The 26,113-nt window shown below is 39.4% G+C and overlaps 1 protein-coding gene across 1 annotated transcript; it reads left to right on the top strand.

Moving 5' to 3' along the window:
• The first annotated feature begins 3,223 nt into the window (after positions 1-3,223).
• Positions 3,224-3,613, top strand: LOC137649487 (uncharacterized). The gene is made up of 2 exons (XM_068382471.1): positions 3,224-3,329; positions 3,384-3,613. The coding sequence occupies exons 1-2, from the start codon at positions 3,224-3,226 to the stop codon at positions 3,611-3,613; spliced, it is 336 nt and encodes a 111-aa protein (XP_068238572.1).
• Positions 3,614-26,113: the final 22,500 nt, after the last annotated feature.

Here is a 26,113-nt window from a genome sequence, read left to right as displayed (position 1 = left end):
AAACAAAATTTCGAAATTTCTATATCAATAGCTATATTGACTCCCCTACCTACGATACAATGTTGAAGGTCACATTGTCTTTAAACAATTAAATAAGTGATACTAACAGAACGAACTAACAATGGAGTCATTTTATACACATTTTCCGTGCTTTAAACAATGAGATTCTTTCAATGAAAATTTTCCATAGAATAATCAAACCACTCCAGATTCTTACCTTAGTAAAGACTATAAGATGTGGCGAGAAATATCACTCGATTATTTCGTGATGGGTAACAACTCAAGACCACAGCAACACTTACCCTGAGAGAAAAATTTAGAATTAGTCTCAAAGAGAAATAGGTTTTAAACACATACAACCCTAGCAATTCCAATACACTTTAAAACTCTAGCAATTCCAATACACTTCATCTAGAACATAAATAGCCATACTTGATACACATATATATATATGCACTTACGTGGAGCTCGATACAAAAAATAATTCTAGCGATTAATCAGTTTGTATCGATTGCAGACATCTTAATCTCTAGAAAAATCACAATATAAATTCTTTCTCCATATAAATCCCCTCTTAAATTATCCTTTTTTTAAACTATTAAAATTAATCAGTAAAAAAAAAAAACTCAGGTTTAAAAGACCCTAGCCATGTCCTGAGAGAGCTTGTTACAAATCTAACCCAAATTTTTTTGTGCCCTAAACGTTAAGCATGTATAAATAATTAGACATTAAATCAAAACTCAAAACTCACACATGGTCAGCCTTAAAATGTTGGGGCAAACACTTGGCAGTACTAAATTTTATGTCTTTAATATTCCAATAACAGAAAAAAGCTACTGTATACTGTAGTTAACCTCCAGCAAAATTTAAATATCAAAGGCATAAGTAGGCTATATGCAAAATCTTGTATCAACGTTTTCACAGTGATTAATACTAAATGGGATTTTTACACTAAAATCAATTTCCCACAAAAATAATTTAACAAACAGTCAGTGACGTACAGCCACCAACAAGTCTACAATCTTGAATCACATCAATCGTTAAAATCAGTGTTCCAACTGAAATCTGTCGCATATAGGTTTTTGAAGCCACTGTCCCGTTCAAAGCTCAAAATATACGGCTTGACTAAATAAACACTATGAATCCCCCAAGAGGTCTTGGAATTCATTGATTATCTTCAAAAAAATATTAAAAAAAAGAATGAGAAGGATAATTAAAGTTAAAGTTGCGGGTTTTAGGTCTCCCCTGAGACAATCTACTTCATTTTCCTAGCCACCTCTAACCTTTTCTTTCAAAGCTCAAGACACACTATTAGAAACTAAAAGTTAAAGATAAAGTAGCGGGAATTAGGTCTCCACTCTGACGATCTAAAAAATTTTGCTCGGGCGACCATAAGCCAGCAGGGACTATCACTAGCCCCCTCTAACCTCCCCCCCAGACGCCACCCTGGGGAGCTTGGAGGAAAAATCCTCCTAGCTGGGGAGTAACCCCCAGTAGAAGGTCTCACACTGTCCACGTCCTGGCGGGGGACGCGAACTCGGGACCTCTGAAACAGAAGCCCACGACGCTACCAACCTAGGACGTGGAGAGCCTTTTACTTCAGAATGGCCAGAAGATCCTTACTTTCTCTGAGGCGTGAACCCTCAGAGAAATGGGACACATGGTTAGGTGGTAACCTTCTATCCTCTGAAGCGTCTGGAGACTCGGGATCCGAACCGAATCTCCTCAAATCTGAAGTTGACTGTAGACTTTCCCTGCTAGGAACCCTTTGACTGAAGAGAGAGAGAGAGAGAGTTAAGTCTACAGTAACTAATGGGTAAAAACAAAGAAAGAAGCCAAGAAGAAGGCAGATCTATCAGGGCAAGAGCAAGATAAAGAAAACTATAAACAGGCAAAGAAATAAGCAAGAAGAGCACTAGCAAAAGCAAAGGCAGAGACATTAAATGAAGTCTATAAAGAGATGGAAACACCAGAAGGAGAGAAAAAATATTACGAATTGCTAAGGGCCGAGATGCTACATCTAAAGACATGACACAGATAAGACAAATAAAAGATAGCAATGGTATAGCTCTAGCAGAAGAAAAATTAAAAGAAGGTGGGAAACTTATTTTGAAGGACTATTGAATGAGGAGAACCCAAGAACAGTATTTGAAGATGGACTCCAAAACGAGGCTGTTACCATAGGAGTGACTAGAAGAGTAGAAGAAGCAGTAAAGAAGATGAAAAATAGTAAAGCTGCAGGACCAGATAATATACCAGTAGAGGTATGGAAGAGTCTTGGAGAGTAAGGCATAGATATCTTGTGGGACCTGATGCAGAAGATCTTCAATCAGGAAAAGATGCCAGAGGAAAGGAGAAGAAGCCTAATCATTCCTATCTATAAGGGTAAAGGAGACAACCAGGGATGTGGCAACTACAGAGGCATAAAGTTGATAAGCCATACTATGAAAATATGGGAGAAGATCATTGAGAAGAGACTCAGAGATAAAACAACAATTAGTGAGGAACAATTTGGATTCATGCCTGGAAGAGGGACTGTAGGAGCAGTATTTGCTTTGAGGCAGATAGAAAAACATCGGGAGAGACAGAAAGGATTACATATGGTCTTTATTGACATGGAGAAGGCATACGATCGAGTACCAAGTCAGGAGCTGTGGAGATGCATGAGAGAAAAGGGAGTCCCTGAGAAATACGCAAGATTCACCTAAGATATGTATGAGAGGGCAAAGGCAAATGTTAAGAGCAGTATAGGCCTAACAGAAAGTTTCCCAGTAAACGTGGGACTACATCAGGGGTCTGCATTGAGCCCTTACCTATTTGATCTGGTCATGGATGTAGTAACACAGGGTATTAGAGATCAGTCTCCTTGGTGTATGTTTTTTGCTGATGATGGTATACTGTGTAGCACTAGGCGAGAGGTAGTAGAAGAGAAACTGGAGGAGTGGAGAAGAGAAATGGAAAATAGAGGATTGAAGATCAGCAGGAAAAAGACAGAGTATTTAAGATTGAAAAGTAGGGAGAATGGGGAAGTTAGTTTACAAGGAGAGAGATTGAAAAGAGCTGAAAATTTCAGGTTGCAGAGGATGGTGATCTTGGGGCAGAAATAAACCACAGAATACAAGCAGAATGGAAGATTTGGAAAAAAGTGCGTGGAGTACTTTGTGACAAGAAAATAGGGGTTAAGTTAAAAGGTAAAGTACACAGGACCGTTGTGAGACCGGCAATGATGTATGGAGCAGAGACGTGGGCAATAAAGAAGACAGAAGAGAAGAAAATGGATGTGGCAGAGATGAGAATGTTGAGATGGATGCGTAGGGTGACAAGAAGAGGTAAGAAACGGAATGAGGTAATTAGGGGTACCACATGAGTTAGAAAACTATCAGATAAGATCCAAGAAAATAGACTGAGGTGGTATGGTCATGTCATGAGAAGAGATGACCAGTACATTGGGAAGAGAGTGATGGAAATGGAGGTAAGGGGAGCGAGAAGGATAGGGAGGCAAAAGCAAATGGACTGTATCAAGGATGACCTTCGATCAAAGGGATTAAACGGTGATGAGGTGTGGGACAGAGGTAGATGGAGAAAGCTGACCAGAAACATCGACCCCACATAGAAGTGGGAAAAGATGTAGACAAAGAAGAAGTAAGAAACTACCCTGGAAGATCTAGAACTGTGAAGGGTTCGAGGACGAGGGTTCCCAAGAGTGACTTGAAGTCGAAAGTCATGTCTCTGTTGGGTATTCCGATATATAGTGTAGATCTCAAATTCCATATCACAATCACGAGTTTTAGGGCGCTCGCTCTAACTCTTGCAGGCATAAGGCTAAGGAGATTCTTGCAATGCATTCCACCTTGGAAACACTCGTTACAGGAGTGCATCTAGGATCCTGTGGCGTGCTTATAGATGGTACACTACAGTGATGCATGTCTTGGTAGCACTCAAGTAGCTGAAGTGCACAATGATGAGGTATGTCAGGGTAGCAAGCGAATAGGTGAAGCTTGTCTGGATTAAGCACTTCTGGGTAGAGCTCAATTGGGTGAGGTGCATCTGGGTAGTGTACGATTGAGTGAGGCACATCTGGGTAGCGCTCAATTAGGTGAGGCGGGTAAGTAGCGCATGCCTAGGTTGAAAGGGGAACGTATTGAGGCAAATCTAGAATGAATTCAAAGTGATTAGGAGCCCTCATGGTAACTCACCAGCTGGTGCTATGAGCGCTATTACTACAAGCTTAGGAAAAGAGGGATTGTCCAGTGGGGACAGGTCAGTTAGTCCACGAGTACACTCAGATGAGCTAGCACACTCAAATGTGTGCGCACATCTAAGATTGTGCTCATATTGGGAGACGTTGCTCACCCTCATGAGAGTTTACAAGAGAAGCAGTCTTCTTAAAAACAAGTAGCATAAACTTCTCAAAAATGGGTAATACGTGCTTCTCAAAAACAGGTAGAGTGCATGTCCCAGAGGAAGGACACACGGTAGTCATGCTGATTCTATGCATGTCTCTGGTCTCATGAGGTGATACTGAGACTGGAGTGATGGCAGATGGCTTTAAAGGGAGGAGCCCAAGAAGGAGAGACACACTCTTTTCTGCTCTTGAAAGGGACGCACCAAAGGTGCCCAGATCCCGTGCTTGCTTTGAAGCCAGTGCCATTACTAACAACCTCTTGGAGGGTGGACCTTGAAGACCCAAGGAGGACTATACAACTCGCAGTGCGTCATTAACCTGTATATCAGAGGATGAAGCCTCCTCCTGAGAGGAAAAACCTTAAAGGTTGACTTGGTATCGGAGAAGAAACTATATCCAAGGACGAGGAGGGCAGATGCTGTTGGCATTGATCCAGGCTGCAACTAGAATGAACATTATTGTGAACATTTGAGGGATTGAGCGTAGGCCGGGAGCCTAGCACCCTGTACTGGCAAATCAATCTAAGGGTGACTAGGTATATCCTTAGTGATTCACATCAAGTGATAACCAGTAACTAAGTGGTCTGGTGGAACACCTGACCATTATCACTCTAAGGGTTAGGAACTACCCTGATCTTTTCCCAAAGGGTAAAGGTATCACTGAATGTTGAGTCAATGGGAGGGGAGGGAAAAAAAAATGATGTGTCACCCTGTGCTGAGAATTGGGACTGTCTGAGGATCTGACCCTAATGTCTCTCAGTTTTCTCTCCTACTTCATCAGCATCCTTCCACTCGGTTTCTCCCTTACTCCCCCACCCCCCACCCCGGCCGGCATCCTCCCACTCGGTAAGACAAGTGAAAGAGATCATGTGCCGACGATTCCGCGCAGGACAGTTCAGCGCTGCCAATTCAGCGAATGACAATTCAGCTTAGAATCAATTCAGCGCATGACAATTTAGCACAACGATAAATCAGCACAAGGACAATTCAGTGCAAAAATGCACACACATTCACCCTTATCTTATTATTAGCATATAAAGATTATTTTTCTTATTATTATCATTGTCATATTATTATTATTATTATTATTATTATTATTATTATTATTATTATTATTATTATTATTATTATTATTACTGTTATAATTCATGGTTGTTAACAATAACAACCACTGAATAAATAAAGTCATAGCACAAGCTTAGGACGGTATATATTCCCTTTTCTGGAATACAGTTGTTTATAAACATTTACTTAGTTAAAACTGAAAAGCCAGCCTTATGGAGCGGATTTTATCGGAGAAAGGAAGCGAACATATTCTATTGAATGGATTTTGCGTGTAACACACAGTGGAGAACCTTTTTTATTGTACGATGGTAGAAAAAACCCAAAATACCAAAGGACAGCTAAAGCAATAAAAACGCTTGTTAATGAGTATGGAAGTCGATTTGATAAGTTGGAATACTTACAAAATATAAGCTACCTCATTGAATTGCAGAAATAAATTAATTCATTTCTTTTTACGTATACTGTATGTGTTATTTTTAATATGTAAATTTAATAAATCTTTTATATCCCTTTTTATATATTATCAATAAAGTGTTAAAACTTTTTGCTGAATTTCCTTGTAGTTGCTTCTTTATGCTGACTTGTTACTGTGCTGAATTGTTCTTAGGCTGAATTGTCATTCACTGAACCGTGTGTGCCTTTTAGCGCCGAATTGTCCTTGTGCTGATTTGTCCTAGTGTTGAATTGTCATGCGCTGAATTGATTCTAAGCTGAATTGTCATTCGCTGAATTGGCAGCGCTGAATTGTCTGCGCTGAATTATCCAGTGCGGAACTGATCCAGTCTTTCACTCTGCCTTTAGTGCAGGTAGTGCCATTGACTTTACTCCCTGAGGCACAATACCAACAAGCTAGAGCTCATATCGTGACTCAAGGAATTAGGAGGCAGTTTGTACCAGCAACTCTTTTTTAGGTGAAAACTATTCTTCCCTTTTGACACTATCAGAAACTGGGACAGATAACAGATTACTCCCCAAAACTCCACAGAGTTTTCAGGCTACCTGGTTAGTAAACTACTCGGTAGGGCGGCCAATAACACCTGGGGACTGTGTTGAAAATCCCGAAGGGTTGGATAGTTTGAATGAGAGGAACAACGATAACTTGACTCTCACGAGACAGACCAACTCACATCTGAGTGCCAGAGGGCACCATGAGGTTACTTAACATGAGAACCTTTCAAGGTGACCGCTGTCAATTCGTACGATCAGTTGCAAGCAACTGTTTCTGTAACGGGAACACGAAACATTGTCCTCCAACTACCTTCACTAGGATAGGAGTTGTTTGCATAAATCTGCCCATGGAATGGTAAATACCGGAGTAACCAGCCATCTCCAGCAGATATTGGTATTACAGCAAATCTCCCAAGCCAATCGCTGTAAAGCAAGACGATCGGCCGCTAGTAACTGCTTCCAAAAGAAAATGTTGGAATGTATTTTCAATCATATTTATCAGGAAGGCCGTTGTGTGCACTAGTCCGGCCACAGAACAATAAACAGACAGAAAAAACTACCTCTATATAAAGTATATGTTCCACCATTGTAGGGGAAAGAACTGCATGCAACGCAAGTGTTCACTGGCAGACCAAGTCCCCAAGGAAAGTAAAAGTCAATCTCAGCGGCCCATTCTCAAGGAAAGAATCCCTTGCGATAGGTCCCTTGGGGAAGACCACAGATCCAGGAACAACATGAATTGTTCGCTACACTCGAACTCAATCGGCGAACATCAATACATGTTAGTAAACGAGACCTTCTCCCTGGTGACAGGTATCCTTTAGAAATAAAGGCGAATCCCATCTAGGATCTTCCTGTTTCTGATTGGATTCACTAGGATGAGCTCTGTGTGTTCTCCCAAGGGAACAGCTCGCTTTGCAAAGCCTTTGAGTCTAAGTACCTTTGATACTTTTACTTACAATCACGAGTTTTAGGGAGGATCTGACGGGGATGAAGGAGGAGCCCAATTATGGGCAGACCTCCTATACCTGGGGTCTACGGGGAGGTAGAAGCTCTTTTGAGAACCTTCTTTTCCCCAGGGATACAACCATCAGCTTAGAAAGTGAGCCATTGATACATTGGAACTGAGTTCAAACTTGCCTAATTCAAGGCTTTAATTGGGTGAACCGAAGAGTTTCCGCATACGAAGGGACGTACAAACCCTTGCTCCCCCTCACGAGCGTGCATGTGCCTGAGAGGTAGCTCATGCAATTGGCGAAGCGAACAGCCTTTATCGGCAATAGGAGCTCGTACGCGCGCTTGCGTGTGCGTTGACGCCTAACTTCACAACCAAAAGGAAAGTGATCGTTCAGGAGTTACAGCATCAGGAACACGTTTGCATGAGTATGAGCATCCCTGAGGTAGCACATACAGCTGCTTGTGGGATAATGCATGTGAGCACGCACAAGATATCATGTGTCCTTGGTTGCACGATAATGTGAGTGCGTCGATGCACAATATCATTGCTCAAAAGGAACTGATCATTCACAAGCCCTAACATTGTGAACATGTTTACGTGTATGCGTACGATCACGAGGTAGCGCATGCAGCTAACAAAGTGATCAGACCTTCGTCTGTGCTGACCAACCTCTGCTTCTCTGGGAAGCGTACTAAAGTGCGCGCACATTAGCAGGGTAACGAACACAGCCAGAGAAGCGAACACCCCTTCGTCAGCGGGAGGAGCACGCCTGCCCAACTTGTCAGTACGTGGTGGGTGATTGTGTGCTGACTCGCAAAACTTGCCCACACGAATAGGTAATTTTTGTCTATGACTAGAAGCATCGTGAATGTACTAACACTCGTCAAGGAACCTTATAGAGGTGGAAGAGCTGCCTTGCAAGTTCCTACATAAGGAGGTACACACTCAGTGGTAACAAGCAAGGCAGAAAGGCTTGTCTATGAATGCAAGATGCCAGTGCACACAAACATTAGGACAAGCTGCCATTATCCCATATGGAGTAGATATCTGCAGCAATAAACCTTACGAGTTATTTCCTTTGATTCATTTTATTCTGGGGGTGCAATGGAGATAGACGGCAACTGCGTGGTAGGAGAGCGTCACCATATGAACGCTCCAAAGAGCTTCTTATCCCATAAAGAGCAAAGGACTGAGGCAATAACCGAGAGGGGTTATGTCTCACAAGACTCGTTAAGACTCGATGTGCCCCGAGAACACAAACATGAGGAGTACCGACCACAAGCAGCCGACCAGCATCAACATGAGGGTGCTCCGAAGAGCACTCTATCAAATAGGGAGTAAGGATCTGCGGTAAAAATCCGGAAGGGTTATAGATCACGACACTCATTGAGGTTACCCTGAGGGCAAGATGGTGAAAGGCGGCGACTCCAAGCAGTTGGCAGGCATCTCCATGAGGGTGCTATGAAGAGCTCTCCATCCCGTAGGGAATACAGATCTGCAGTAATAACCCTGGAGGGTTATGGCTTACGAAGCTCGTTCTGCACTGGAGGTACGATGGTGAGGTGGCAGGCATCACTGTCAGGGTGCTCGGAAGAGCTGGAACGAGTCATAGACAAATCTAAAGCCCACTTGTGAGGAACTCGAAGAGGGGACCCCTCAAGAGAGGAAGCCCTTTCGCATTAGCGAGAAGGGTGATCTTTCACGAAAGTTGGAGGATCAGCACAAACATGTTCTCCTGCTAAGGGAACTCAATGCAGTAAGCAAGCTCATGTCGTTGAGTGCCCCCACCTGGCTGATCGAGATCAGCTAGCATGCTCACCCCGAGGGGATCGCAAGCCTGGCCAGGATTCCAGGAAGACCCTGCCAGCAACTCCTCTGTTGCCAAGAAGTTACAGTTCATACCACTGCCAAGGAGTTGCGGATCATGGTTCCGCAAAGGAGGCAGGGAGGAAAAACAGAGCTTCTCTTGCTGAGTAAATCCAGCATGCTGAGCAAGCTCAGGCCGCTGGATTTCGCTTGGTAGGCTGAGCAAGCTCAGCCGGCCAGCTCCCCCTAAACGGATCACAGGCCCGACAGGAACTACGTAAAGAACCCACCAAAACTCCTCTGCTGCCAAAGAGTTGCAGAGAACGCATCAGCGAGGGTCACGAAACCTGTTAAAGAGAAGGCCCCTTCAGAGGCTTAGGGGAGGAAGCCCAAGGCCGACTGCCCCCAGAGGAGGATGTGTGCTTCGGCTGTGTCTTACAAATTAGCGACTACAAGAGCCATTCCTTAGCGGGCAGATACAAAGGCCACAAGGAAGACAACGGGAGAGACTCCCCTGTTGTCAAGGCACCACCACTTTGTTAGGGGAAGGCAGCCGGTCCCTCCAAAATGAGGGTTATCCAGGGGTCAACAATCGACACTCTTGCTCATTCGCCATCGAAAGAAGAGAGAATACAAGCAAAGCCCTTGGAGAGGGAAAAAGGCGCCAGAGAAATGTCGGAAATTCTTCTCCACTGGAGAAAACCCCAAGGAAGACAAATCTCTTTCGGACTTATTCTCCCGTTGTCTACCGACAGGCTCGCAAAAAAAAAAAAACTGTTTACAGCCAGTTCATTGTTAGTGATGGAAAGAAACAACACGTTCTCCTCCACTGAGCCAAAAACAAAAAGTCATGTGATACACCCTGCTAATTAGCAATGAGTTGATATAGCATACTTTGCATAAAAGTTTAGTGTCAGTTTTACAGTAATCTAGAACAATACATAATAGTAAAGACCGAAAGGGTTTGTATGTCGTGCCGGAACAAATTAAAATCTAATATAACTTTAATAAAACACTATGCCGTGTCTTTTGACCTTGGGCATTAAAAATCCACAATTATATGTGTTGTATATTTAAAAAATTCAGATATTTTTGCACTTTTTACAACTTTTAACGTTTACATACTTACAAAGAGGCGATTTGTAAAAAGTGCAAAAGCTTCTGCCTTTTTTAACATTCAACGCATATAATTGTGTATTTTTAATACCAAAAAATTTGATAGCCTAAACCGGTAAATAAACTACGGTATTTATTTACCAAAAATACTGACCATTACTAACAGCTACGGCAAAATTATAGAATACTGTAGTACAAAAAACGGTTTGCAGTGTTTTGAACGATTTTGATATTCATTTTTGGCAGAAATCCATGGTTTTTCAGTTATGGTGGATGAACACCATTACTGAAAAGCTATTGGTTTCTTCTATGTATTGCCGTCAATGACGGTTGAAACTGCTTAAAAGACACCGTATACCAATCTTATTTTACGTTACTTATACTAACTTTTTTAAACTTTGATTCCATCAGTTGTAGTAAAACCAGTCATAAAACACTATGCCATGTCTGTTGATCTTGGGTATTAAAAAACCCACAATGGTGACCTGAGAGCGGCTGCTACGAAGTAATCCAGGTACATGTCGAGAAGTTAGCATAAAAGCTTCGAATAACACAAGAGAGGAGTAGTGTCCGCTTCTAAGTCCTCCTCGTCATCCGAAGAGATAGGCGATAGAGACGGTTCTTGATTCAACTTACTGTTCTTAATACGTTGTTTATTTTCTTTCATCCAGTTCATCAATTCTTGCAACTGTCGACGTAATGGAAATAGATTCTCTTCTTCTAGTGTTGAAGTCGAAGCAACTGGAGTCGTGGATTTCGACACGATCGCCACTGGAGGTGTCGCGCTAGTCGAATTATCTTTCGCATGCGAAGTTGAAGGAGAAGTTTCGACAGTTTGACGAGTCAAAGATCTCAATGAACTCAGAATCGGTAGTTCCACAACAGAGTCGAAGGCAGCTGTCACTGTCGTAAGAATACAAGGCGAAGTCAACGTAGCTACGCTACACGACGGGCGAGCGATATCTACTTCTCTGTTCCTTTTCACAGAAGGCGAAGAGAACACCTCTTCAATCGAACGTCTCTTCAACGGACGTGAGACTGAAGAATCACGCCACTTACGACGTCTAACCGAAGGCAAAACACTCGACTTAAGACGTCTAACCGGGGGCGAATCACTCGGCTCTGTCGATAACTGGTCACCAAACGACACACCTTTCCAATGGTGTTTAGTCGAATCATGCTGTCGCACCACAGGATCGACTGAGGAAGCGACTGTCTGTGGGCAAACCCCGATAGTCTCCCTTGGACCTCCGGTATGTCTTCTCCCCAAGGCAGGGGAGCGGGACAGTGACCTTCGTCTAGGAGAACTATCGGGACAAACAGCCACCCCCTCAGATGCACTGCACAGTCTTTCCTATGAAAGACTTTACAGATAAACCTAACTGCATCACCGTATTAGCTAATACATCCAATTTCTTTTCAAATCTAGACTCGAGGCTGGCAATGATGTCAGGAGAAACTCTACGGGAAGTTGGCAAAGGAGTTACAGGAGCAGGAGTAGGAGGACTCAAGATCGAAGACATAACAAGAAGAGAAGGAGAAGGAATAGGAGCAGGAGCTTTGATAGAAGAAGCCGAAGAAGCTAAACTAGTCTTACTTTCAGCTCTGAGAGCCGCCTTCCTCTTCCTATCCTTAATTATCTTCCCCGAGTGAGAAACAAAAACTTTCCACTGTTGTTCACTCCGATCCTTGCATTCATCACAAGTAGATTCTCTAGAGCACTCACAACCCCTACACTTAATTCACTTAGTGTGCGAATCATAAATTAATTTAACTAACCTAGTTTTGCACCTACCGGCTCAGGGTTGCTAGTTTGGACTTTTTTCAGGCCAAAAGACCTCAATTTGGCCTTTTTTAAAAAATTGGTTGGCCGTTAGCAATATGAAAAAAGGCGAGTCAAATAATACTGTATATTTGGCCTTTTTCTACTAATGGGTTGGCCTTTTAAAGCTTCTGATGATTAGAAGTTGGCCTTTCCTCATTTAGAAAACCTGGAAACTTTGTACTGGCGCAAAACCTAACTACTGAAAGACTAGAGTCAGACATGATGGTAAGACCACAAAATTGCAGAAAAGAAATTCAGCTTCAATCCTACAAACACGGAGTTGAATACTTCACCGATATTGGAGAGATAATACTTCCAAACAAATGAAGAAAAAAGTCTGCACCAACCACCGATGTTCACAAGAAGCCGGCAGAGAACGAACTGATGTTACCTGGACAGTTGTACCTATAGCTCCCTCGAGTGGAGGGAGATGACGTCACCTACATCAGCGATAACGGCGCCATCGCGGTAGTTTTGAATCTATAGTCTGCCATTCGTAGGGAAGCTACAGCTAAATAATTGTTCGGTAAGACTGCAATGAAAACCCACAATTATATGCGTTGTATATTTAAAAAATGGAGAATTTTATGCACTGTTTACAACTTTTGATATTTACATATTTACAAAGAGGCACTTTGTAAAAAGTGCGTAAGCTTCTGCATTTTTTAAACATACAACGCACATAAGAGTGATTTTAATACCCAAAAATTTAATAGCCTAATCCGGTAAATAAACTACGGAATTTATTTACCAAAAATACAGACCAGGACTAAAAGCAACAGTAAAATTTCAGAATAGTAAAATAAACTGTTAGGAGAAAACAAGATTTACAATGTATAATTTGCAGTGTTTTGAATGATTTTGATAATGATCTTTGGCAGAAATCCATTGTTTTTCAGTTATGGTGGATCAACACCATTACTGAAAAGCTATTGGTTTCCTCTAGGTATTGCCGTCAATGATGGTTGAAACTCCTTAAAACACACCGCATACCAGTCTTATTTTACATTACTTATACTACCTTGTTTAAACTTTGATTCCGCCAGTCATAAAATAACCAGTCATCGTAATGAAAAAAAAAGTTACTGTAATCAAAACACAGTAATAGTAATGAAATAGGATCAAAACACTGAAGCTTTGGCATTCCAGGTCTTACAGATGCATAGAAAACAGGATTTTCAATACCATCTTCTATAGGGTCATTTGTAGCAGTGTTCATCATAAAAAAATTTCCTTACTTAAATGAGCGTATTTATCTACATACTGATACACCAAATGAACACTAACTATTTATTGGTCTTCACTCTGCAGTAGCTCACTTTGCTTAGGCCCAAGGGATAGGATTTTGCAGTTATTTTAATGATCTAATTTATCACTTACTAGTTCAATTGTTTTTCACTCCACCGTATCTCACTTTGCTTGCAATTTAATACTGTATTATCTCATTGCTCTTATGTTATGGCAAGCTAAACATGTTTCACTACCTGTGTTAGCTCTGCGGGCTAGTATTTTAATACCTATCAAATAAAAAATTAAATATTCGCGATAAAAAATCTTGCAGCGCTACGATTTCAAATAGCCCACATTCCTTTGCACTAGGCCTGCTTTGTGTCACTCCCCTCTCTGCTACCATCTCACTCTAACTCATCACCAGGGTTGCCATTTAAGCACCTTTCGCACCAAATCTGGCTCATTTCTGGATAATTTTGCACGTTTTTACTACCTGACACGGTTTTGCTATTTTACACCATCACGAAACTTAGTGCTTTTCCCGCTGATTATATGTGATACAATAAACTGGTTGCCTTCCAGTTTTCTTCCCAACTTGACTTATTAAAACAATTTCAACTTTTTAATTGTTATAACTTAAAAAAGGTTTTAGCGCCTTACTAGAGTGTTTTGGAAGTTCATGTAGTGCGTATTCAACATCAGAAATGGCAAACGTGCTCATCAGTCTAGCACCGTCTCTCCTCCCGCATGTATCTCCTGCTTCAGTCGTTTTTTAGCAGAATCATGTTTTCATGTAAAAAAGTTATGTATTTGTATACAGTAGTAATTACTGTACTCCTGGACATTGTTTATATTTATGGGGTAATATACTGTAGATATGTGATTTCCTCCAGTACTGCGCAAGAGATGAAGCTGAAGCATCAGGAGTTGCATAGAACTTCATACAAAAATGGTGGGAGATCGTATAAAATATGTACACTTAGTTAATCTTAGACTGCATACATATTGTACAGTAAGAATTACAGTAATGTATAGTATTGTTTATTGTAAATAAAGACTACATGTGCGGCGAGTCAAGTTGTCAGAACAAAAACAGCGAACACTTACAGTACAGTTATGATTTACAGTAGTGATAGTACTGTACATATATTACAGTCATATACACTACAGCATCAGCAAGTGTTATACAGTACTGTATTACTAGATAGGAACAACAATGTTTTTCTTTTATACTGAAAGTGTATGATGACTATTAGGTAAAATTATAATTTCAGTCAGGGCAACGACTACTGTACTGTGGTGTTATCTACTGTAATCTTACTGTGTCCAGTACGTACTATACACGTGTGCAAATGTACAGTACTGTAAACCTACTAATATGTATTAATTTAATTACAAACTACTAATACTGTGATACCAAACAAGTCAAAACAATATCAGGCAGTACTTAGGGCGATCATTATCTAAGCGTTGGCAACGGCCAGTGATTTGTTAGGTTCGGAGTTATCCCACCCTAGGGCATAAAATATATGCAAACTCCTGCTTATCATGCCTGTCTCTGTTACCTAACCCTCACAAAAGTGGGGGCTGACTGTAGGGCTTTATTCTCATATAATACAATGGACCCCTTATTCAGTTTGAACAATTAGCCTATCTTACAATCAAAGCACCCTCTATCAATCTTAATCTGAATTGTGTGGCGAAAAGAGGTTCCTTTGGTAGGTGTTAAGATGACGATAGAAGAAAAATATGTTTTTTATTAATACAGTATCTGAAACTAAGTTAATAGTGATTTCTGACAGTAGTATACAAGATTTAAAATAGTTTACTTGCAAAGAGCTACAAAATTATGTGTTTTAATAACATAACTAATATTGCACTGTTCTATAATAAAACTTGAGCTGGACAGCTTCTGATTGAAATTAGTAGTGGGAATTCCAAAGGGTTCATGACTGTTGTGTCAGATAGTGGTCTGGCAATAAACACTATTATAACCTGCTCTCAGGCATAATCCTCTCTAAAATATACCTGAGCTACAAACATTGGTTGGAGGTATTGAAGCCTTTGTATATCAGCGGCCAGTTTTTCCAGCGAGCATAAAATATGGACACTAACTAACCTAAACTTAACCCCACCTTACCTAACAAGCCGTGAACCCCCTTACACTGCCGTGTTCTTAGGTCAGCCGTCATCATACATAAAGGTGCCGGTTTCATTGTAGTAAATTACATGGCAATGTAACCTAGGAAAAAAACTACTGTTTCTAATCGAAAAAATTACGCTCTCTTCGAAAATGACATTCGTTCCCGTCGCAAATTAATAGTTTCAGACATATATATACATCTTTATCCTCCAATAATGGGGGACCCCCAGTGGGAACTCGGGGTTTTGGGTGGGGAAAACATACTGGGGAATCCATATATAAACGTAAAACAAGCCTTTTCTTCTCTATACATTACCTTCTTGAAATTATAATAACCGGAGGAAAATACAAAACAGTATATCTGGATAAACTTTGGAGGCGCCGTTACAGAGATTGTGGCATGAAAAAATACAGTAACCAGTACTGCCAACGTCCGATGTAGATCAAATGTTATTTTGTGACCTGTCATATTACTAGGCTAGGTTAGGTGGGTTTGTTAGGTTCTGTGCCCTTTTTGTACTTTTTATATATTGAGTAAAACTTATATGGAGAAATTATCTAATATATGGAAATATCTATCATTACTATCTTTAGTAATGTCAACGTGCCGTTGATAACTCTGTGTACCATACGTCAACGTTGGTAACACTGTGTATTATTGGTAACGTTGCTAATGTTATCGTTCGTTCGTAAGAGAAGTGACACCGTGCATCTTAAAGTTATCTGAATTGGTTGATCTGTTTGTTTCCGATTGAAATGAACATCAAATTCCCTTAATTCACGTTATTTACTATAGGAAAACAATTATATATCGTTTCCCCAGTATGTTTTCCCCACCCAAAACCCCGAGTTCCCACTGGGGGTCCCCCATAATATCGTAGGATATAGATGTACATATATTTCTGAAACTATTCATTTGCGACGGAAACGAGTGTCATTTTTGAAGAGATCGTAATTTTTTCTGTAAGAAACAGTAGTTTTTTTCCTAGGTTACATTACCATGGAATAATATACAAAATTACCAAGGTGCCCACTATCAAACATACACTCCAAGTCATTTATAGACAACATATTGCTTAGTCAGAGTGTATATATGATGACGGACATGCCCCATAACTCCCTTATTTTCAACCTTATTATTAAGAAGACGGCAGTCCGAGGGGTGTCTCAGGGGCAGTAGGTAAGGACATGGTTAGGTGGGAAAGATTAGGTTAGGTAGTGTTCTAAGCACGTGGGAGGTAGTGTTCTAAGCACGTGGGAGGTGGTGTTCTAAGCACAAGGGAGGCCCTGTCCGTCGTTATACAAAGGACCAGCTTAGTCAACACTATCAAACATGCTATCATTATTAGCACTAATATAATGGGAAATGCTGTTACTGTTAGCACTAACACACAACCTAAGCTAGCTTATTAATGCTTTCATTGGTGATTGGTGTTTAATCGGGATTCTGCAAACATGCTAGCCTAAAGGAGTTGCGTAAGTATACAGTATGTTGTTGAAGGTAAAGGCATAGTGTGGACTTTTATACTCAATAAATTAAATGTGTTATACATACCAATATTCCAACGGCTTGGCATTGTGCAGAGGTGGGAATTTCAGAGACTATTACATAACACAACCATTATTAGCTGTAATAAATATCTCATACACTTCACGAGTAAGAAACTTATCGGAGCTTGGGGACGCGACTCACAACATAACACGACATTAAGTAACGATGCATTTTATTCTTCTTCTTCTTCTATTTAAGTAGGAAGTCTGGCCCAATCTTTGGTGCCAATATGTAATCCCCTGTAAATATGAAACAAAAGTAAACATTAGAACTAATTCGTGTAGTTCATACAATTTAAATATTAGTTTATCATTAAATGAAAACTCCTTCATTAAATGAAACTAATGATACTGTATTTTCAATCCACCACATGAGGCTTAATACCTTTTATTCAAATAATATCCATGGCCCCCTTTCTACTGATATTGTTTATGCTATTCAAATATTTCACAACCTTTTTTTAAAATATTTTACATTATTATATATATTCAAAACATCCTCCTATGGCTTCTTCAAAAACTTTTTTTTTTCAAAGATTTCACATTGATTTATATTCAAAACAACCTCCTGTGGTTTCTCTGCCAAGTTGCAAAAAGATCATTGCATTGAATGTAGTTTCTTTTTAAAAGAGCATTTAAGTGAGCTTAGACTAAATTTAATCATTAGTCCTTTGTCAGATAGCTAATTTCACAGATGATTATAATGATTTTAGTAAATTCGTTTCAGTTAGAAAAGTTATATAAAAAAAATCGCCCTCTCCTCTAGCACCTTAGCTTCGTGTTTCCTTATTAGATTATTTAGTGTAGGCCTAGGCCTACTCCAATTTGAGTCCTACTGATTTTACTATTAGTTCGTTTCTCTGCCGATTGTATTTTTTACAATTCATAATTACAGTGCGTGTAAAATATCTCCCACTACATTACATGGGCTACATAAAGGTGTATTTGTCGCCTTGAAGTTATGTAGCCTAAATGTGCAATTACTCTTATAAGCCCAATTCTGAAATTTCCCATCAAGGTTTCTGTTTTTGTATTCCATGGCATAGAATCTTGTAAAGATGAATAACTCCATAAACAAACTTGTAAAGATAGATAACCCAAGCGGACCCCGTTGTTTGATGTGAGAGACCCAGTTCTTTTTTCAGTATTACAGTAAGCCTTCCACAGGCACTGATCACTATGGACAATTGTTTGACGGTAGACTTCTTTCCTAATTATTGGCAAGAGTGTAAGTGCGTTCTGAGACTCGACCATTTCTACAATACCAAAAACACATAGGGGTTTTCTCAGTGCCCGTCCTCTGTGAAATTTTGGTTTATGCTAGAAGGAATACTATTCAATCTGTACCGTTACACCTGATCCACCTAGCTTGATTGGATTGTTTTTATAAGTATTTAGAACACACCTCACGACAGAAATTATGGATATCAATCACAGTCACTCTTGAAAGATTCAGAAAATTAACTAGGTAAGTTACACTTGTTTGTTCGTACCAAAAGAGAATAGTCCCCCCCCCCCCACTTCTGCAACGAAAGTTTGGAACGGAAGAAAAATGAATCTTAACGAATACTTTCATATTGCTTATATTTCTCACAGTCTTGAATTTGCACTTCCATGTATATTTATCTTGTGGTGCAGAACGGTTAGTCCATTTCTTATTCTTATCACATTGCCTGCACTTCAACTCTCTTCTGGTTCAGGGGTGAGGCATAGCCTTTGCGTGCCTCTTCATCCAACTTATAACCAGAAGAGGATCTACCAATAAAGGTTTAACACTATTCTGATAAATAGCACGATCCATATCGAGTTGTTTTACTTCTTGATCTTTATTTTCTAATGAGATCTTTCTTGTTTTGTTACAAAAACGGAAATAGAATTTGAAGAAAAAAGGCAATGCTAATGACTACCCAACTAAAACAAGCAAAAACAATTAATAACTACCTCAAATATAAACAATCCCTATGAACACTTTGCAAAAACCACAAATAGCTACCTTGAAATCTAAATGACCTTATAACTACCTTGTAAAGATGAATAACCCCATAATCAAAGTTGTGAAGATGGATATCCCAAGCGGACCCTGGGGTTATTCACCTTTACAAGAGCCAATAATTCCACCAAAAGCAAATCATCCTCAAAAACTTAAAAACCTTTGACCCTGACGATCTCGGCCTGGGCCTGACCAAGGGTCTGGACCCCAGCTTAGTTATCTTACGCATTGTCATCAAAAGGGGTTGACAGCTCTGTGTACCTCTCACCAGAACACCAGCTGTGAGGCTATGTTCATTTGCTTGAGGGTACACTGGGGCACACTATTCTATCTTATTTCTCTTCCTCTTGTTTTCGTTAACGTTTTTGTAGTTTGCATTTATATTTTAATGTTGTTGCTGTTCTTAAAATATATAATTTTCCCCTGTTTCCTTTCCTCACTGGGCTATTTTCCCTGTTGGAGCCCCTAGGCCTATAACATCCTGCTTTTCCAACTAGGGTTGTGAATCATAGGTAATTATGATACTTTAGCTTCACGTATCCTGCATGGCCCATATGTTTTTCCAACTAGTTATTTTGTGTTTAGTGTGCACTTCTGAACAGTATTATTGCTGCTAATTATTAATTTATGGTTTTTTCCTACCCTAAACTCCAGTTTCCCACTGGGGTCCTCCATAATTGTTATTGTATAGGTAGGCTAATGGGGGGGGAGGGTTACTCATAAACAGGTGGTTTACCTTAATACTAATGATCATATATGGATAAAACAACATAATGAATAGGAAAAATTTGTTTTTATATTTATATAGAAATGTATTTACAATTTTTCTAGTTCCGTTCTTTGAGTATAAGTATAATACCTAAGTAGCATAGACTTACCCTAATACACAAATATGTAATGACCATTATAAAATCCTACTATTTAATTTGGTTTAAGTATTTTTTTTTCTTTTGCTGAATTTAAGAATTCAATTACTCTGAGTGCTGTAGTAACATTCACTAAAAAAGTAGTGAAGACAACGGTTCTTGTAATGACGTTTGTCACAGGCTTCTTCATTGTCTTTACACGTCTACTGAATTCTTGCCAATATTAAACTCTTCATCGGTGTTCAAGTTACGTGTCTTCATATTAAGGTAAGTTATTGTGATGGAAAATTCCTATGCTTATTCATTATCCTGATACCTGAGTTTTGGAAGTATACAAGAAAGTTTCTTTACTACTCATAAGGAAGACCATATAGGCTTAGTGAAATGGTATTTGTAATTAATGTGTAAAATGCTTTTGTTTTAAATATTGGATTTACAGGCTGTTTTATTATAGTTACGGACAGGGAAAAGAATTAAAAAGCAACCTTTTCCCATAGAAAAACACGTATAATTTTACCCCCCGTTTTTTACATAAGGTAAAGCAGTCTAAAACCAATCAACAAAATATTTGGGGAAATAATGGATTATCCTTTTTTTGTGGAACTTGGATGGCCTAAAATCCGCAAAACTTGAATTACTGCAAAGGCTTGTTAGGCAACGGATATTATAGTTGTCAGAAGGGAGGTATTAGCTCTTTGTGAGGTTAGATATGAATAGTTTAGACTAGGAATTTCTATCATCATCATCACTAAATCCTCCTACGCCTATTGACGCAAGGGCCTCTGTTAGATTTCGCCAGTCGTCCCCATCTTGAGATTTTAATTCAGTACTTCTCCATTCATCATCTCCTACTCCACACTTCAGTTCAATACGATGATTATTATTTTTTTTCTTTTTTTTTCATAAAGTGAAGGATGGCTACTGACATTAAGCTTAAGAATTATAGATTGTATAAAGAAAAGAATAAAGTAAATGTCATTATATTGAATATTATCAATATCAAATGAAAATAGGGGGTGCTGCAGTTACGCACTACTTATCATGAGCCGCCACTTTTTAATATATTTAGTCTGATCATTATAAATGGAATTCAAGTCCACGTTCAAATACATGTGTGAGCGTGAAACTACAACCATTCCTTCTTATTTCTCGCCCTCTTTTTTTTTTTATAAGTTTTTATAGTTTATATATGAAAGATTTATTTTAATGATGTTATTGTTCTTAGAATATTTGATTTTAATGAATCAATTGTAGTTTCCTTATTTCCATTCTTCACTGCGTTATTTTCCCTGTTGTAGCCCTTGGGCTTATTAGCATCTTGCTTTTCCAACTAGGGTTGTAGCTTAGCAAGTAATAATAATAATAATAATAATAAGTTTGTATAATCGATAATTAACTTCGAAATACCAGTGCAAGGGGCTTACGCGTGTAGCAAAATAGTTCCGCTTGCCAGGGCATAGGAGCAATGAGATAATGTTTAATCATGAGCGAAGCAAGCATATAGCAGAGTAAAAACCAATAAATCATTAGCCGATTAAGGAATCGTTTGTAGTACTGTACGATGAACACTGCTACGAATGACTCATTATAAAATTGGATGGAAAAATCTTATTTTCTATGCGTCCGGAAGTCAAGGAAACAAAAGCTCCATTGTTTTGACAGTGTTTCATTACTATTACTCGGTTTTGATTACGGCAATTGATTTTTGTTATGATGACTGGTTGTTTAAGACGATGGCTGGTGGAAACAACAAAGTTTAAAAAAAGTTTATTTAAATATCAACAGAAGTAAACTAGTACAGGGTAGGCTATATTTTAATGTGTTTAGAATGTAATTGATGGCGATATTTATCGCAAAGCCATAGCTTTTCAGTTATGGTAGTTGACCCACCATAACTCAAAAACTATGGATTTTCACCAGAAATTATTATCAAAATCATTCAAAATAATGCTAAATAGATTAAAAACCCATCTTATTTTCTACTACCCGTTTATTGCACCATTCTGTAATTTTACCGCTAAATTTGTGATTTACGAAATATTTTGCCAGGAGTGAATTCGGTCAGGAAGCAAACACAGGTTCTAGTCTTAGTGTTAGGTTAAGCTAAGGTTACGGCGATCTGAGAGGAAGTCACAGGGTGGCATAGGCATAGTTAGGTAAGTACCGGGGAACTTTAGTTCGGTGGTGTTCTTGTGTTTTTTTTCCTTTTAAACTTTTCTTTTTAGTCTTAACTTATGCAATTTTGAAATGTAAAATTTGAAAAATAGGGGTTTCCCCCAATTTTTTGCATTAGAACATTCAAAGTACCTATAAATGCACCAGGATCACATACTTTTTTTTATCATTACGCATATTGTGCTATAGTAAATATTTACCCACATTTTAATTACAGTACTTTACTACTTGGTCTGTACCAACCAACTACAAAAGCTCTGCACTTTCTTTTATTATTATTATTACTAGCCAAGGTAAGGTTAAATTTTGTTTGTCTCCACCCACCTCACATGTTCTAATTTATATTTTTCATGAGTAAATCACACTAAGAGAAAACATTTCTTCTCAGTTAGCCTACATCAACTGTGCAAATGCATAATAAGAGAGAAAAACTGATAAACAAATTATGGTAAGTATATTTCCCCAAGGTGTTCGTTGATGTTTCCCGAGTTATCACAAGTAGTTCTCATCACGTTCTTATGTTTACTTCCCCTTACAACTTAACTCGTTGCGATTGCGCACTGTGACAATTTTCATATGTAGCCGATACGCAGTAGCTCCACCCACTGAGAACGCAGTAGTCCTAGTTATAGAAAATGCATTATTATTGGCTAGTGATTTTTGGCGAAGCACTTTGCCCATCTCTATCTCTGACAATTTGACTAAGCCTCTTCCCAAATCGCCCAATCAGATTCTAGATACATAGTAATCAACAGTTTTTATCATAGTAATCAACAGTTTTTATTTAATGCTCATGAAAGTTATTAAAAAATTCACTTTGGCGAGTTATCTCAAATATACATCCTCACTAACTCATTTCAGTCCCGAGTCTTATGAGAGACAGTTCAACACTCAAAGTCGTATTTATGTAATAATTTCAAAACTTTAATCAGCTTATGTAATCACGGAGATCTTCCAAGATATATTAAGGTCCCCCAACTAACCTAACTAAGGAACCTTATCCTTACCTATTTAGTTATCAGGGTGGGATGGGGGCCCTCACCCTGCTGCGACCCCTGCCCCCTTATAATGCTGTGCTGTATCCTTGGCTTACCCTAAGAGTAAGTCTCAACCCTGTGTTTGCTTCCCAACCATCTTCACGTCTGGCAATGTAACATTTAATTATATTTTGTAAACCATAAAACTAGATTCATAATATATTTTAGGCAAGGATAAACATTTTCCCCACAAAGAAAATAGATTTGACAAGTAATAAAAAAGTTTGCGTCTCTCTCAACCAACTGCCTACCCCCTAACCTTAGTTGGAAAAGCAGGATGCTACAACTGCAGGGAAAGCAATTCATTGAGGGAAGGAAATGTAGAATGAGGAATAAAGTACAGTACAGTATACTGTATATGTTAAGAAAGGTAAATACAGTATATGATACCCTATTACCTAGTGTTAGGTTAAGTGGCTTTGTTGGAACAAGTGTATTCCGCTTGTTTATTAGTATTGCTTGTTTGATAATCACCACTAACCAGTTGTTCTTTTTCTTGAGGGTCAAGTGAGTTGACGTGTGTCGGAAGATGTCCGATGGGAATCAGTCAGTCAGTCAGTCAGTCAGAGGCAGTCAGGTATGCTTACCTGTGGACCAGTACGTGGCAGCGTCAGGTACTTAATACCTGGTTATTTGATTTGAAGCCGTCGGAGTCGGACGGAGTGTGACTTTCGAGTTGGAGGTCGGAAGCCACTGGCCAGTATTGGCGTGTTTTCGTCGTCGAGAGGACGACGTGTCGAGTGTGATCTCATTGGGCAGCAGCTTTAGCCGGAATTAGTGCGTTTTCGTCGTATGGAGGACGACGTCATGTGGAGTGTGGGTCCACTGGGCATCATTAGTGTATTTTCGTCAGCTGGAGAACGACACTGTTTGGAGGGTTAACCTCATTGGCAGCAGGGAGCTGTATTGATGACCTTATGTATAGGTTTGTCTGTTGTTGTGTCGTAAGCTGTAATCTCCTTAGGTGGAGTTTGACCTTTTGAAGGTTGACCTAATGATGCCTTGTTTCGCCAAATTCTCGGAATTGTTTGGAAGTCACACTTTTAAATTATGTAATATTTTACTGCTTTCTTACGATGTTCATTATTTTCATATTTTGAATGACTTAACTGTTTTTATATTTAATTTTGATGCTGACTAATTTTGGGCATATTAATTATTTGGAGTAATGTTACTGGTTCATTTTGATTGTCTTTAGTTTTGTGTATGATTATTTTTTTCTTTGAATAACTTTGTATATAAGGATGCAAATAATCTGTAAATTAACTTTGTGTTAATGTTAATTATTTTGACTTGACTTGCTGACTCATTTGTACAAAAGTGTAAATATGTAATTGTAATAAATTAGTTTAAGGTCACTTTATTTTGCTTTAGTTCCTCCCTCCGTTGCTTGTCTCTTTCTCTGCCAGTTTTTCCAGTCCCGAATGCCTTAAAACTTTAAGAACCTGATGAACCATTAAGTCGGTTCGTAACACCTAGCCACATACATTAACCATATATTCTTACGACAAGTTTTCATGTGTTGTACCCATTTCTGATCAGGAATATTTGGGCAAATCATCTGTCTGTGAGATTTGTTGCCTCAGTAGGAAACCAGTATTTATGGATGGTGAAACGCCTAAGTTGGGTGATTTACAGCGATAATAATAGTCAGAAATGCATTATAAACACAAGATAACCAGCTGGAAAAATATATGATCATGTAAGTGACTGAAAATTAAAGTATAATTAATTTATTTCATCTGTTCCTACACATAATACAAACCCTTGACCTTTAATAGTAGGAGGCCTCTGATTTCAGTGAAACTGTAGTGGCTGTAAAGCTATTTAACAAGGTAAACACAACTGGATGTGGTGTGGCTGATAGGGGCTCACCCAACAGGTAGTGCTATGTTCATTTTGATTTCGGCCTCCGAAGAGCATTGATTTACTATACATCTTGGCATTCTCATCTGGCCATGTGTTATTCTTTTGCATTTTCTTTCCCTTTGAATAAAAGGTCTTGCAGTTTTGTTTGAGGGATTTTATGGAAGAAGCAAGGATATGAAGTATTTTTGTTACAGTTTCTTGGTTATCTGCTGTTATCCACCATGCTGTAGCCTACTTGTTCTTGTCTTCTGCTGTACTATTCCTCGTGTGTGTAGCCTACAACAATAAAGACAATGTGATCCTAAGAAAGGTTTTCCTCGGATATTGCTGGTACTTCATTGGCAGAAGAGTTTTATGGCAGCCGAGTGTAGAGGGGAGGGTCACTGCTCTTTTTCTTCCCTTCGGAGTCTGCTGATCCCTAAAAGCACTTAAGACTTACCACCTGGCTGTTGTTTTCTGCCCTGCGAAAATGTTGTCATTGGCCCACGTGACGTGACTCAGAAGATGAACTTGAAGTTCTCTTTTCTCCAATGTCTTGTCTTCATTGAGTGTTTACTTCTGAAGAAGAACGAGCAGAAGACGTCATCATGAAATCCAGGAAGTCTGACTGATAGGATTTACGTATGCATAACTTCTACCATTTCTTTCCATGTTGGAGAGATGCTGCTAATTTCAGGAACCTCCAATTTTGTGTGAGTGGTGAGATTTGTAATTTAGTGAGAAGAAACATTGGTGCACACAACCCTAGGAGTGTCTGGTTCTTGGCACAGGTGTTTCCACCTTTTTCTTATGCGCAGCTTTGTACAGCGATTGAGCGAGTTCCAATAGTCGTCCCATCGTAGTAAGAAACGTCGGTTTTAGCAACTCTTGTACAGACTGAGCATACACACTACTTTTAGGCACAAAAGGATGCTGGCTTCTTCCCCCTTCATGGACAATCTCTCTCTCTCTCTCTCTCTCTCTCTCTCTCTCTCTCTCTCTCTCAGGAGAGGGAGAAGCCATACATACCAAAGTTTTCAGTACTTGCTTTGTTGCTGCTTCCGCTTTGCCAGTTGCAGTTATAGATATACTGTAGAGATGACAACCAAATTTTCATATGTGTGTCTTGTTGAGGAAGAAGTCACCTAACG

This window comes from Palaemon carinicauda, chromosome 11, assembly GCF_036898095.1.
Source record: "Palaemon carinicauda isolate YSFRI2023 chromosome 11, ASM3689809v2, whole genome shotgun sequence".
Taxonomy (NCBI): Eukaryota; Metazoa; Arthropoda; class Malacostraca; order Decapoda; family Palaemonidae; genus Palaemon; species Palaemon carinicauda.
The sequence above is the reverse complement of the archived record's forward strand: the minus strand, read 5'-3'. Positions and strand labels throughout refer to the sequence as shown.

Bases quoted from the DNA above. Each gene is read 5' to 3' on its own strand.
- LOC137649487 (XM_068382471.1), top strand. From the start codon at position 3,224: ATGATGTATGGAGCAGAGACGTGGGCAATAAAGAAGACAGAAGAGAAG. The intron at 3,330-3,383 runs GTAAGAAACGGA...GAAAACTATCAG, and splicing joins GCGTAGGGTGACAAGAAGAG to ATAAGATCCAAGAAAATAGA.